At 43.0% G+C, this 14721-nt stretch overlaps 1 protein-coding gene across 1 annotated transcript in view; it reads left to right on the top strand.

Annotated features, from left to right (window-relative positions):
• The first annotated feature begins 1567 nt into the window (after positions 1-1567).
• The window catches only part of LOC115087422 (gastrula zinc finger protein XlCGF26.1-like), a 28682-nt gene continuing 15528 nt past the window's right edge, over positions 1568-14721 (top strand). Inside the window, exons 1-4 of the mRNA XM_029594606.1 lie at positions 1568-1837; positions 3399-3525; positions 6413-6526; positions 6693-6806. Coding sequence (XP_029450466.1) covers positions 1814-1837; positions 3399-3525; positions 6413-6526; positions 6693-6806 — 379 coding nt within the window. The 5' untranslated portion in view covers positions 1568-1813. The remainder of the gene's footprint in view (positions 1838-3398; positions 3526-6412; positions 6527-6692; positions 6807-14721) is intronic.

The following is a 14721-nucleotide window of genomic DNA, read 5'->3' as shown; positions in this document are numbered from 1 at the left end:
CCTCCCTGTGGGCGGAGACATCTCTCATCTCGGCCCAGGGTTTACATCCTTACAAAAACATAACACGCGCTGTTTTACAAACTCTTATATTCTCTAACTAAGACTACTGCAACTCCTTTTTACTAGGCCTCCCAGCAAGCCTACTAAAACCTCTACAGTTACTACAAAATGCATCAGCAATACTTCTAGGGACAAGGAAATTCGATCACATCACCCCCTCGCTGATAGCCCAGCACTGGCTTCCTGTACAATCCAGAATCCATTATAAAGTGTTGTCACTAATATTCAGCATCATCAACAATATCTACCCATGTCCATTAGGAGTGACACTACAACCCTATAAACCACAGAAAGATCTAAGCACACATCTAATAGCAGACCCCAAGCTGTGGAACTCATTTCCAGAGCCATTATGTCAGATAACAGTAAAAAAAGAACTTCAAGTGGGAACTGAAAACATGGCTTTTTAAAAAGGCTTACGATTTAACGTAAACAACCATAATACTGAGACTTACTTTGCCAGGATAAGAGATAAGGTTAGTCGAACTATCAATAGATAATGTATGAGATAAAGGCTTTTCTAGTACGATTAAAATCTTTTTTTACTGTTATGTAGTCCTAGAATGAATTAATATGAACTAAATTAAATAAGTACTACTTTGATATCAATGAAGATGTATAATTATGAACCAGAACATATATTCTCTGGTGATGTGGAACTGGAAGCGTGATCATTATTAACACAAAGCATATGTCCGTTGACCATGAATATGACTGCTAATTCTGTAAACCGTTGTGATCTTCTTTTGGAACGACGATATAGAAAACACCTAAATAAATCAAATAGGACAATCTTGTGGCCCTACGATTCCTGGCACTATTCAAATGACATTTTACTCCACCTTCTTGAATAAAGCCTCACTAAAGAAAATGCAGCTGAACCGCCTCCAGCAAGGCAGCTTCTAAAAGATGGCTCAGGGGATTGCACTGCTGCGCTTGCTTTAGTGAGGCTTTATTTATGAAGGTGGAGTACTGACCACACCACAGGTGCTTTGTTCGGTTTGTTTGCAGTTCTGCTGTTTATGAACAGGATGGCGATTGCTTCCGCTGAATTACATGGCCATGTCGAGCCTCCTTTAATCATCAGTTATTCGCCAACAACAATTTGCAGTAGAGTTTCCTTGTATATGTTCTCTGGTTGGTCTCTATAAGATCTGGTTTGTACATTCTGACGGTTTTATATGTATTGTATTGCATTAATTTGATATTCTAATAAATTATATACTGTTGATACACTTTTCAATATTGCAATAAAATCACATTATTCTGTTTAGTTTTCCCCAATATTTGTACTTTTTCTATTCTTAATGATTGTCCTAAAACAGCAAAATTACAAGCCCAGATGCAACGGGACCCAACAGGTCTCTGGCTTGTTTAATCCTCCTCTCGCCAACATGTTGCTGCTATCTGGTTTATCTTTAGATCCACCTTAAGGAGCCGGGGTTCCCCCAGCACGATCGCAGCTGGAGAGCTTTGCGCATGCTCTGTTGCTTTCTCTTCCTATAGCTGTGCAGGACGGCAAAGAACAGTAAAGACTCAGAATAAAAGCTGAAACTTCCTGCCTACCCTGGAAGGACTGCAAACCTCAGCCCCAGATCTGTCCCTTTCACTCTGCAGAGGGGGAGAGGAGGGACTTAATCTGAGACCCTCAGGATTCAGCCCGGCCCCCTCCTGTTTTCTTCATCTTTCTCAGCATCTACCCAGAACAGGGAACTCTCCAGCCTGCAGAATTCAGAGAGAAAACAGGAGGGAAATGTCTGTCATGGTTTCTGATCCGGTAAAATAATTTTCTCTATCCTCTTAAGCACACTGTGCCCCTCTCTCACACAAACACACTCTCCCAACCCATATATAAACTCTCTCTCTTCCCCAGGTCCAACCCCAACCCTCTCTGCTCTCTTGCCTTCAGCCACTACTCCCCCAGCCTCTCTCCAGTAGCTGCTACCTCCTCCTTCACTGATTTCTCCTCTGGCTGCTTTTACTGATTCCTCCTCTTCCTCCTGAATGAGTCAGCACGTGGCGATTTCCAGAGCTTCTTCGGAGACCAGGCAGGGCCAGCTCTAGGGCAAATGGTATCCTGAGTGAAAATCATCGATGGCACTCCCCAAACTATTCCCCTCCCCTGGTCCTTAGCATAGATTAGCAGGGGTGCAGGTGCATGCAGTCTTTACAAGTGAGCAGTGAGAGCAGCAACCCCCCCCCCCCCCCCTTTAGCCATTCCCTCAGATTTCACCCACTGCCTCTTATCCGCTTCCTACAGCATCCTCTCCCGTCTCTTACCCCCGCTTCCTCTCCCTACCTCTTAATTCCACCATTCCCACTATGCTCTCTCCTGCCTCTTACCCCTCAGCATTTTCTCTCCTGTGCAGTGGTCCCCAAACCTGTCTTGGAGGGCCACCAGCCAGTCGGGTTTTTGGGATATTCACAATGAATATGCATGAGAGAAATTTGCATGTTATGGAGGCAGTGCATGCAAATTTTCTCTCATGCATATTCATTGAGGATATCCCAAAAACCCGACTGGCTGGTGGCCCTCCAGGATAGGTTTGGGGACCACTGTGCCTTTCTTTACTCCAGCACCCCAGCTTTCTCTCCCTGCCTCTTAACACTACCATCCCCAGTATCCACTCTCCTGTCTCTTAACCCTTCCCTCCCTCCCTTCATCTCCATCTCCATCACCTGCTTTCTGTTTTTCCCTTCCTTCCAGCATCTCCCTCTTGCCTCACCATTCCTTCATCTCTGCTACCACTGCATCTGCATATTCCTCCTGCCACCTCTTCAGGCAAAATACCTGTTTAGCAGCAGAGCTGTTACCACTGTTACACCTTGTGCCAGCTTACAAGATTTAGACATGTTTGCAGGGCTGGCACAGGTATGTAAGGAAAACATTTGGGCCAGGGCTAACTGTATGCTGACCTAGAGATGCAGAAGATCATCATTTTAAACATGCCTGGAGGGCCAGCATAGATGGGAAGGAATGGTGGCTCTGACAGCACAGGCCCCTGCTGCTGCTCCTCCCACTCCCGAGGGTCTGCATGGACTGAGTTGTGGCATGCATGGCTGCAGTAGGCACCACAGGGAAGAGTGTGACCCTGGGCCGGCGGCGGCCCTGTTGCACAGGGCCCCAGGCAACCGCTCTGCTTGCTCTATCCAAAAGCCAGCCCTGAGACTAGGCAAGCTAATCAAAATGCCAGATATTTACGAGAACAGAGTGCTCTTCATGCTATACTCTACTGAAGGTTTTATCTTAGTGAAAGGGGCCATGTAACACTTTATTCTACACACATTATAAGGATGCTGGAGAGAGAGGGGCTGAGGTGTCCTGTTTGCTGTTGCAGGCCTCGGTCGCATTCAGTGATGTCGCTGCTTATTTCTTGGAAGTGGAGTGGGACATTCTAGGAGAATGGCAGAAGGAGCTGTACAAGAAGATCATTAAGGAGATTCACAGCATCCTTATGTCACGAGGTAAATATGCTTTTTCTGTCCTCTACAGTGCACAGACACATTTTAGAAAACAAAGAGGTAGGCGATCTATAATGGCCGTCAGGTAAACAAAAAAAGAATAGATGCCTTGATATTTTCCAAATATTTATTAAAGTTGAGACATATAGACGTATTCATAAAAAATGCCCGACTCAGGCCGAGTTTCGCAGCTCAACAGCCGCTGCCTTCTTGATTGTCCAAGGGGCTTGGGCAATCAAGAATCTCAGATGCGTATAAAATCATCAAGGGAAGGTCACTGTGAACCAACACTGAAAGATCACTTGCAAAACGCCATCATGTATTCAGTCTCTACTCGAGTAGAGCTGCGAAACTCAGCCTGAGTCGGGCATTTTTATGAATACGTCTATATGTCTCTAATAAATATTTGGAAAAGATCAAGGCATGTATTCTTTTTTTGTTTACCACACACATTTTAGACCTACCTTTACACTGGGTGAACTGGTGAAACTGGTCGTGGCGCAGATGCACACTGGTTATAAAAATCCCCCACTTGCATGGCTCATACCCAGATGTATGCATCCAGTTGCAAAATAGGGCACATACATACGTGTGCCCAGGCTATTTTATGATATACGTATGTGCACAAATGTTATAAAATAGTCATGTCCCTGAGCGTGTGCCCTCGTGCCCCTTTGAAAATTACTGTCCCTGTCTTTAATAAAGTACCAAATAATTTATTACATAAAAGCTAAACTAAACAATCAGGCCTTACAAGAATTTCTACACTGGACTAGACTACCCAGCAGGTTCCACACTGTAGGCCCATGGCATGGAAAAGAGTTTTTCCTTGAACCCACAAATCTGATCTTTACTGTTATCTCAATTGAAGTTAGTCCTTAGAGCATAATGACCTCTGAGAATAATAGTATGTCAGTTGAGTAGACAAATATTTAGGGGCTAAGTTTTATTTAAAGCTTTATAAGCCCACAAATAAGATCTTAAATTTAATTCTGGAATTCATTGGCAGCCAGTGTAAAGATTTTAATGAAGCAAAATCCTAGCTGCAGTATTCTGAACTATCTGAAAACAGCTCAGTGATTTTTGAGGTAGGACCGCATAAAGAGTTACAGTAATCCAAGCGAATCAAAACCAGGGCATGGATCAACGTTTCCAAATCGTCCCTCCCTAAGAAAGGATAGCGATTATGAATACAATGAAGAAGAAAAATTAATTTAAGAATATTACTGATATGGCTATGAAACTTTAAATAGGAGTCCAATATCACCCCCAACGTTTTCACCTCACTGCTTAAGGCCACCAGTCTATTTGATGATGATCACCTGAGGGGGTGAAGGAGATTAATTTGGATGGGGTAACCAGAGTACCTCAGTTTTAAGATGGTTTAGAATAAGTTTGTTGGCACCCAACTATGTGAGCAGCGATTCAGTGTCTCAGCTTGGCCTGTATGATTCTGCTCTACTCCACACCAGATTTGCATGTCATCTTCGCATAAACTATGCTGCATACCACACTATTCTCAATCACCCTACCCAAAGAAAGTAAATACTTTCTTCAGTTCTGTAAGGGACTGGCCTTCTCTCAAAGAGGCATTGATTATATTCTGAATAGGATCAAACAGCCCTTCAGTGGCCTCTTTCACCAAATTTGCTGGAATAGGATCACATGGAATTCAATTGGAAGGCACCTGGAACAGATAAGTGGCTGAATATGCTGGTTTGCCATTTAGACAGCTTTTAAGATTTCTGTCAGAATGGCTTTTGAATATCGAGCTGTAGGTGTCTATAAATCTTGTAGGTGACAAATGGACTGAACTGACCTCACTAAAAATGTATTTTTTTTTATTGCAACCCCATCAAAGAAAGAATAATTGGGTAATGATCAGGCCAAACATCAGGAATGGAAAATAATTGACCAATTGTGAGAGACAGTCCTAATGAGCTCCTTGGAAAAACAAAATCTAGTGAGTGACCCCTTTAAATATGTGTAGGAAAGGAAATTCCCTGTGTAGATAAACTGGTCAGAAACTCAAGGGCATACTCTGAAGGGTAGAAATTGCAGTGAACATTGAAATCACCCAGAGACGACAGATTTGGGTACAGTATACTCACATCAGAGAGCAGCCGTAACAAAGCCTCCAAAGAGGATTTCTTATTATATGGCGCGTGGTATACAAGAAGACGACCCAAAAAGGCATTCTGCTCCTAAGACAGACGCAAGAGGTTTAGGCTTTGTATTTCTTACAAAGCACCTGATTCACTAAGGATTTTTTCCCATAAGACACAAAATGGGAGAGAGGCTTAATAAATCTGGCCCCCAAATAGTTACTCCTCCTTACTTCCCTTCTAAAAGGAAACTATGAAAGAAAAAATTAAAATTAGGAGGGCGAGCTTCATGTAAAACAGTCCTGTCTCAGAAGACAGGACCTCCTAGCAGTGCCCTTACATCTACACTGTACAAAATGTAATCCCCTCCAGGTGTCACCGGTCACCCATCCCCCTTTCTCCCTCTCACTGGCCTCTAGCTGGAGTTATCCTTATATCCCAGGACTTGAGTTTTCTTTCTTGGTTGCTCCTAACAAGAAGATGGGATGTCTTCTCCCTCAGAGAGCATGTATTTGCAGAGAAAACTGACACCTGCAATGTCTCCACCTAAGAGGGCCATGAATATAAATGCCTGTACCAGAAATCCTCCGAGGTATAATCTTAATCAAGGGGCAAACTGCAGTTCTCCCTTCTCACCAAACTTTGTCACGCAAATACACCCCCCCAAAGATACATATACACTCACACTGCTGCATCAGATCATGAAAAAGAGGAGACCCCCAGGAGTTGTACAAGTACACATTTTAAATACAATTTTCCTTTTTTTTTTTTTTTTTTATTGACAGGCTATTCAATTGTTAATCCTGATGTCATATTCAAGATTAGAAAGGAGGAGGAGAAATATTTCACTCAACGTTATGAGCGGGAGGAAAAAGAAAACATGAATGATCCCACCGTTAGTAAGTAAATGTTCTGGATTTAAAGGGCTTTGCGTTTTCAGAACCCAGGAGATGGGTCATTAACATCAAACATTTTGGAGATTTTAAATCTACTTCCTAATGCAATATTAGCGGGTGCTTGGTGAGTCGTCCTAGATGTGATTGTTTCTTTTTTTTTTCATAACAGGCCTTCCGATTGTAACTTCCGTGTTCTCAATGAGAGTTAAGCAAGAGGAAGATCTCTTCTTCGTGGATCAACCTGAATCAGAGACGATAGAACCGAGTAACACTCCTGTAAAAAGCACGTATAAAATTCCTCTTGGACATCTTTGCTAAGGTCATTTAGTGCCATTTATGAATTCAGCACTCGAAGGGCAAGAGGTCCTCATCCTCTCTCTTGCTTCCAGTGTCTGTTTCCCTGCCTGGGATGGGGGGGTGGGGTGAGGGGCACCTAATGGAGGCGAGTGACTGAGGAAGATCAGGCCAGCAAGACCCTGCATCCATCCTGGAGTGTCACAGGGTTCAGGAATCTATTACTGAAAGGGGTGACGGGGTGGAGGGGCCTCTGCATTGTTACAGGTTGAGGTGGTGAGAAGATGCCTAGTGAGGGCAGGGTGACCTGATGTAACCATTGAAGCATGGCATAAGAAGAAGTTTACTGCATGTAGGGGAGGTGGGAGTTAAAGCTTTGCTGGTAGGCTATTTCACATCACGGTACACGATGCAATTTGCATTAGCCCACATTTAATATTAATGTCCTGATTTGTATGGCTTTGCATGTAGCACAGCCCATTAACATTTATCTTTGGTAATCTATTTTAAGTCTGTATTAAAGTCAATGTGGACTGATACAAGGTTGTGTGTTAAATTGCATTAAAATGACATATTATTAATATGTGGTTAATGCACATTAATGTTTGTGTTAGGATTAATGCATTTTGGTGCATTGTACCTAGTATATGGCCAGTAGTATGAGGACGTCAAAAGAGCAATTGAGACAGATTATAAAATAAAGTGATTGACAGTAATGTCCAGGTGTTGTTCTGAAAAATAGGAGGAGGATTCTGTATTTGTTACTTTTTTAAACGTTTTTTATTTGGTTAATTCTGTTTTAGTTTTACGAAGGGCTGTACATAGCTTGGAGCTAGGGACAAGTGATTAAATACATTTTAGTAAATGATAGGCACACAAAAAAAGAAAAAGTCCCTAGGTATAAGGAGAAGTGCTGACAGTAACAAAATGAATGGAGCCAAGAGGCAAACTCAACTAGAGAATTTTCAAAGGAAGAACTTGGAAGATGATAAAGAACAGAGAAGCAGTTTGTGTTTCAAAAGGAGGATAAGTTAGAGGAATACTGTAAAAATAGACAGCAGAAGCTTCTTCTCTTAATTTCACCCACATCCTATAGAAGAAGCACACAATTGCTCTCAATATAACCTGTAAACGTTATCTTTCCACAAACACAGCATCAGAGAATAACTTGTTTCTTGCCATGCAGTGAGCTACAGACAGTGTCAGATGGAGTACATTTTAAGATCATTTGTCTGCTGGTTCAATAAAACAAAATATTCTACCCACTTAAGCTCAAAGTCATGGATTGAAAAGAACTTAGCTCATTTCTTTCCTTTTCTTCTTAGATTTTATAGCTAAGAACCATTCAACTTGTAACATTGCACAACATCTCCAATGCTGTGTTACTAAATTTCAAACACCAAGCCCGACCCAATATGGGCCCATGTTTTCACGAACCATTTGGCTGCTTCAGGGGTCACAATATCTAAAAATACACAAACACAAATGTTACCCACTACCAACTTAACATATCCCCCAGTCAAATAAACATACCCTCAAATGTTTCATTACCAGTATAACACTCCACAACCAACCAATCCACGCACTCATTTTACAACATACCCACAGCTAATCAACTCGCTGAAAACTACCCTACATAATCATAAAATAGCGCTGCATACCGACCCTACCAACCAATCCCTACCACCATATGAATACATCTCATTACCAATTTGGCTGGGATCCTTCTTTTCGAACTAAGTGAACTTGATTTGAACACCGTCTTCTGCATCCATGGTTATTGCTGTTCATCCTTTGGGAAGATCTCCCCAGTGTTAGCACTGACCAGTGAGAGTGAAGCTGAGAGAGGGAAAGTGAGAAGCAGAAGGATTTTCCCCACAGCTGCACCAAGGGTCCAGGAGGTTATCCTTCTTCCTGTCACCAGATGAACCCCGGCATTGTAACTCCCTGGTTTGAGCCAGCAAGCCAACTGGGGGTCCCACTACACCTGTTTAATGCTAAGTGCCACGGAGATCCCCCAGCTAAGCCACCATAGCCATAATGTGGATAGTCCATTGGGGGAATTGACAAAATAAATATCCCTTTCCATCTCCATTTTGTATGGTATTGTTTCCTTATTTTCATAAATATAAATGTTATGCCTTTCTGCATGTCTACATATCAGTGGAGACATATCCATTACATTAATTTTCAACATTGACATGTCAACATTTCCATCATGCCACACACCATCCTTCCTTATCTATCCGGATATCTGAACACATGAACACAAACAAAACCAGTTTTCAAATTCCTCTTCCATTCTTCCCATTCTCATTTATATATATATATAGATAGATTGATATTGAAAGAACTTTTAATCCACAGATGTTAAATACTTGTGCTCTATGGCATACAAAAAAACATCCATAATAAACAAGAACAAGACATGTCAAGTGCAACATAAAATTAAGAGAGATTGCAAGCTTGCAAAATTTAGTTTATCCCTTTTGGTCACCATTGGCCTGCTGAAAAAAAATGAGCTTTAGCATTCTTTCTAAAATATAAAAACTCGTTTTCACATCGCAGATTATTTATTTATTTATTTATTTTTAATTTTTATATACCGGAATTCCTGTATGCAATACAAATCAATCCGGTTTACAAGTAACAAAAAGGTTGCCCTGGTCTGGGAGGTTAGACCGGGGTTTTTTACATAGAACATTGAACAATAACAATCAACCAATGAACATTATTACAAGGAACAGTGAAATATCAATAATATTTAACAAATAATAAATAACCTTGTTCGTGTTTTGAATAGTATGTGTGTGTTCCCCTTTTTACAATGGACTTTAGTAGCGTATATCGACTGCAACGGTTATATAATATGTCCTCTGTTAAATGACTGTTAAGTAGGCAATTTTAAATAGTTAAATGTTAAATAGGCATTGCGAATAAGCAAGTACGTGTAAGAAGTTAAGTGTCAAGCTATTCGTGACACCCTACAATGGTTGGATCTGAAAGACAGGAGGAGGTGCTTAGTTACACTCTGGGAATTGGAATGCTTGCCTGAAGAGCCAGGTTTTTAACCTTTTTTTGAATTCTGGTAGATTGGGTTCGAGTCGTAGGTCTGGTGGGAGCGCATTCCATTGGTGTGGTCCTGCAGTGGAGAGTGCTCTTTTTCTTAGTGTTGAATTGGCAGGAGCTGCGACTAATGTGCCTTTGTAGGCGCTTCTGATGGGTCTGGAAGATAAGTGTGGCTGAAGTTGAATTTGTAGAGATATAGGTGCGGCGTTATGGATTGCTTTGTGAATGATGGTTAAGGTTTTATATAGGATTCTCTGTTTGATGGGTAGCCAGTGGAGGTTGCTCAAGATGGGGGTAATATGGTCTCTTCTATTAGTGTTAGTTAGGATTCTGGCTGCGGCATTTTGTACCATCTGTAGGGGTTTGATGCTGTTAGAGGGGAGGCCAAGTAAGATTGAGTTGCAGTAATCAAGTTTCGAAAAAATAATGGATTGAAGAACGAGGCGAAAGTCATTGAAGTGAAGGAGTGGCTTTAGCTTCTTTAGGATCTGTAGTTTAAAGAAGCAATCCCTGGTGGTTGTGTTAATGAATTTTTTAGGTTAAGTTGGTTGTCAAGCCATGCTCCTAGATTCCTGACGTCTGCAGAGAGCTCCATGTTTTGTGCCAGGCTGGGTGCGTGGGTGTTCGGTTTGTGAGAAATCAGTAGCAACTCTGTTTTGCTGGAGTTTAGAATCAGGTTCAGGCTGGAGAGTAGATGTTTAATTGGTTGAAGACAATTCTCCCAGTAGGCGAAGGTTTTTTGAATTGATTCTGTGATGGGGATGAGGATCTGGATGTCATCTGCATAGAGGTAATGAGTAAGCTTGAGTTGTGATAGGAGATGGCAGAGGGGGAGGAGGTAAATGTTGAACAGGGTGGGAGAGAGGGATGAGCCTTGTGGTACACCTTGGTCTGATAGGATGGGGTCAGATTCCTTGTTGTTAATTCTGACCTTGTAAAACCTGTTTGATAGGAACGATTTGAACCAACTGAGAGCTGTGCCTTTGATTCCTATGTTTGATAATTGTTCTAGTAGTTGTGAGTGATTTACCGTGTCGAACGCTGAAGATAGGTCTAACAGGACCAGTAAGAATGACTGTTTTTTCTCCAGGTTCAAAAGTAAATTATCTGTGAGAGAAAGCAAAAGAGCCTCTGTGCTTAGTGATTTACGAAAACCATATTGTGCAGGGGAAAGAATGTTGTGCTCCTCGAGATATTCGGAAAGTTGTTTATTTACGGCTTTTTCCATCAGTTTGGAGATCAGGGGCAGGTTTGCAATGGGTCTGAAGTTGGCTGGGTCCGTGGGTGATGCAGTTGGTTTTTTCAGTAGGGGTTTGAGGATTGCAAGTTTTAGTTGATTAGGAACTGTGCCCATGGCTAGAGAGGTATTGATGATTTCTGCAATAGGTTTTGCGACGGTGCTAGGGATGGCGGTGAGCAGATTAGTAGGGAGTGGGTCCGAGGGATGTGCAGATGGTTTAATTTTTTTAAGTAAATTTTCAATCTCCATGGCTGATGTGGGCTCGAATGACTCTAGTCTAGAATTCAGCGTGGGTAGGTATGTGCTATGAGGTGTTGGAAGAGTTTGATGGGTTGTAAGGGAGCTAGTAAGGTTTGAGATTTTTGTCTTGAAGTAAGTGGCTAATTCGTTGGCTTTGCTGAGCGCTAGTTGGTCTGGAATGGAAGGTGGCATTGGTTTGGTGAGAGATGACACGTAAGAGAATAGAGCTTTAGAGTCGAAGATGAAGTTATGAATTCTTTTTGCATAGAAGTCCTTTTTTGTTTTGTGTATGGCGTTTCTGTAGGTGTTGAGGGTGGCTTTGTAGTCCAGTCTGGATGTGGGTGAAGGGTTGTTTCTCCAGCTTTGTTCTTTGTTTCGTAGTTTTTGTTTTAGGGCTTTGAGTTCCGGGGTGAACCACGGTTTTCTGTTGTCTCGTGCCGGTTGAATTACTTTTGAGGAGGTTGGGCAGAGTTGGTCCGCTATTTTGTTCGTGAGTTTGATCCATGAAGTGGTGGCTGTGTTGGCGTCTGAGAGGTCTATTTGTTTGAGATCTTTAGAGCATTGTTCGGTGAGTAACTCCAGTGAGCATGGTTTCCTGAAATGAATGATGGTTTTGGAGATGTTTGGAGGTGGTGTGTTTTTCATTTTGAGGGTTGTGTCTATGATCTGGTGGTCTGACCAGGGGATTGGCGTGCAGGTGGGATTGGTATGGATGGACCAGCTCTCGTTGATAAATATGAGGTCTAATGTATGACCTGCTTTGTGAGTGGGCCCGCTGATTATTTGTGTGAATCCAAGGTCACTGAGGGAGGTGAGGAAGGTTTCGCAGTTAGTGGATTGCGGGATGGAGTCCACGTGAATGTTGAAGTCTCCCAATATGATGGTTGGTTTGTCTGAATTTAAGTGTTTAGCTATCATCTCTATTAGAGGGGAGGGGTTAGCCTCTAGAGTTCCTGGTGTGGCGTAAATGAGGAATATTTGTAGATGTTGAGATTTGAATATGGAGCATTCTAGTTTTGAAGTGGAGTATGATAGTTGTAGGGTTATGCCCAATTGTTTTTTTGCTGCAAGTAGAATTCCTCCTCCTTTCTTTTTCGGTCTAGGTATTGAGAAAAGGTCGAAAGATTGTGTTGGAAGTTGGTTTATTAATGATATGTCAGTGGGTTTTAACCAGGTTTCTGTTATTGCACATATGTCAGGGTTGTTGTCAATAAGGTAATCATTGAGAAGGTGCATTTTTTTGGAAAGTGACTGTGCATTGAATAAGGTTAGGGTGAATAATGAGAGGCCTAGAAGTTGTGTAATGGGAGATGTCATGATGTTGATGAGTCTTTGTTGTCTGGGTGTCTGAATGGGGTCTGGTGGAGAGTTATTTCTGGGTTTTCTCTTGAGTATGGGGATGGAGTAGCTGTGTATCATTGTATGCTGATTTGCTAGGGTTATGAATAGGGGTACGTCTGTAACTGGGTACGTTCAGAATCTGCTAGGATTGATGCTGGAACTGTTAGAATGGAATGGATGCTTTGAGGGTTGGAGTGGATGCTGGAACTGCTGGAGTGAATGCTGGACCTACTGGAGTGGATGCTGGAATGGATGCTGGAACTGCTGGAGTGAATGCTGGAACTGCTGGAATGGGTGCTGGAATGGATACTGGAATGGATGCTGGAACTGCTGGAGTGGATGCTGGAACTGCTGGAATGGGTGCTGGAATGGATACTGGAATGGATGCTGGAACTGCTGGGGTGGATGCTGTGAGGGCTGGGTTGAATGCTGATTTGTTTTGATGGACGCTGGGGGTTAGTAAAGGGTGCTGTATTGTGACTGGAATGGATTGGTTGAGGTGATTGGCAGGGGTTGGTGCGTGATGGCTTTATCCGGTCCGAAAAATCCGTTTGTCCATAGCCGTTGGCATTTGTGTAAGTAAGCCGTTGGCATTTGTGTACGTTATAGTGTCATCTGTGGACAAGGATTGTGGCTTCCTTGGGGCTGAGACGAAGGGGCGAGACAAAGGGGCAGGCCCCTTTGTCGCGCTCCTTAGGCGTGCGATGCACGGCGTGCGACGCCTAGTCGCTGCTTGAGTTTTAAAGGGCTCCTGGCCCTGCTGCTATTGGCGTCGCTGCGGGGCTGCGGGCGTCTCGATTGGCTGCCGGCCCGGAAGAGGGCTGAAGGTGGAGCCTCGGGTTGGCTGTGAGCGGTGCCTCGTGGTCGGCGCGGAGGGCTGCCGGGGGAAGGGTGCAATTTAGGGCCTTACCCCGGTGGGTCTCAGCGCCGGCTGCGCAGGCCTCGCACGCTCCGGTCCCGATGCTGCAGCTGGAGAGAGAGGCAGGATCGCGTCGCCGCGTGAGTTTTAAAGGGCTCCTGGCCCTGCTGCTATTGGCGTCGCTGCGGGGCTGCGGGCGTCTCAATTGGCTGCCGGCCCGGAAGAGGGCTGAAGGTGGAGCCTCGGGTTGGCTGTGAGCGGTGCCTCGTGGTCGGCGCGGAGGGCTGCCGGGGGAAGGGTGCGATTTAGGAAAAGAGGAAAAGTATTGCAAAGGATAGGCCCAGCTATAGAAAAGGTCCCAGATCTTGTATTACTTCAATGAGTGTAGCTGATAATGGTAGAGACAGAATCAATTTGTCCTGGGAGCATAAGCTCCTGGTTGGAATGTAAATCTGTGTTAAATCTTTCAGATAATTAGGTCCCAGGCTATGCATGACTCAGAATTCTAGGGCCAACAATTTAAAGAAAGCCAATGCAGGTCAGTAAAACAGGGGTGATAAGGGACCCCCAAAAATAGCCTGGCAGATGCATTCTGAACAATTTGCAAAACATGGATGAGGGTTACTAGCAATCCAAAATAAACCCCTTTATAGTACTCCAATTCAGATAGGATCAGAGCCTGTACTATTGCACAAAAAACAGAGACCGATAGAACTGGTCTCAATCTAGCTACAGTTTTCAGTTTAAAGAATGCTGAAGGTCCAATTGCATGGATCTGGGCTTTTATAGAGAGATTCTGGTCTGTTAATATTCCCAAGTTCTGAATTTCAGTATGCAAAGGGATAAGAGCCTCTCCTAAATCCAACCTGTTCACCTGGGAAAATGTTAGATAAACTGAAGCAGTGCTGATTCATCAAGGAAATCCTGAAGTTAATGGAGTAGTGCTCGCACAACCTTTTCTTATTCTTCTAGTCTTCACCTCCAATGAAATCGCTTTGAAAAATGTACATGTTCTCGATAGGCATAAATGTCCAGCTCTCATATCGTATTGAAGATGTTTCAAGGAACTCGGTCAACAAAATCTGTATGAATGAAAGCCAGTCTATATCATCTGTTACTTAATCTTATTCAACAAATTGCTTTAATATCTGTGAA

This window comes from Rhinatrema bivittatum, chromosome 3, assembly GCF_901001135.1.
Source record: "Rhinatrema bivittatum chromosome 3, aRhiBiv1.1, whole genome shotgun sequence".
NCBI lineage: Eukaryota > Metazoa > Chordata > Amphibia > Gymnophiona > Rhinatrematidae > Rhinatrema > Rhinatrema bivittatum.
This window is presented reverse-complemented; position numbering and strand designations above follow the sequence as displayed.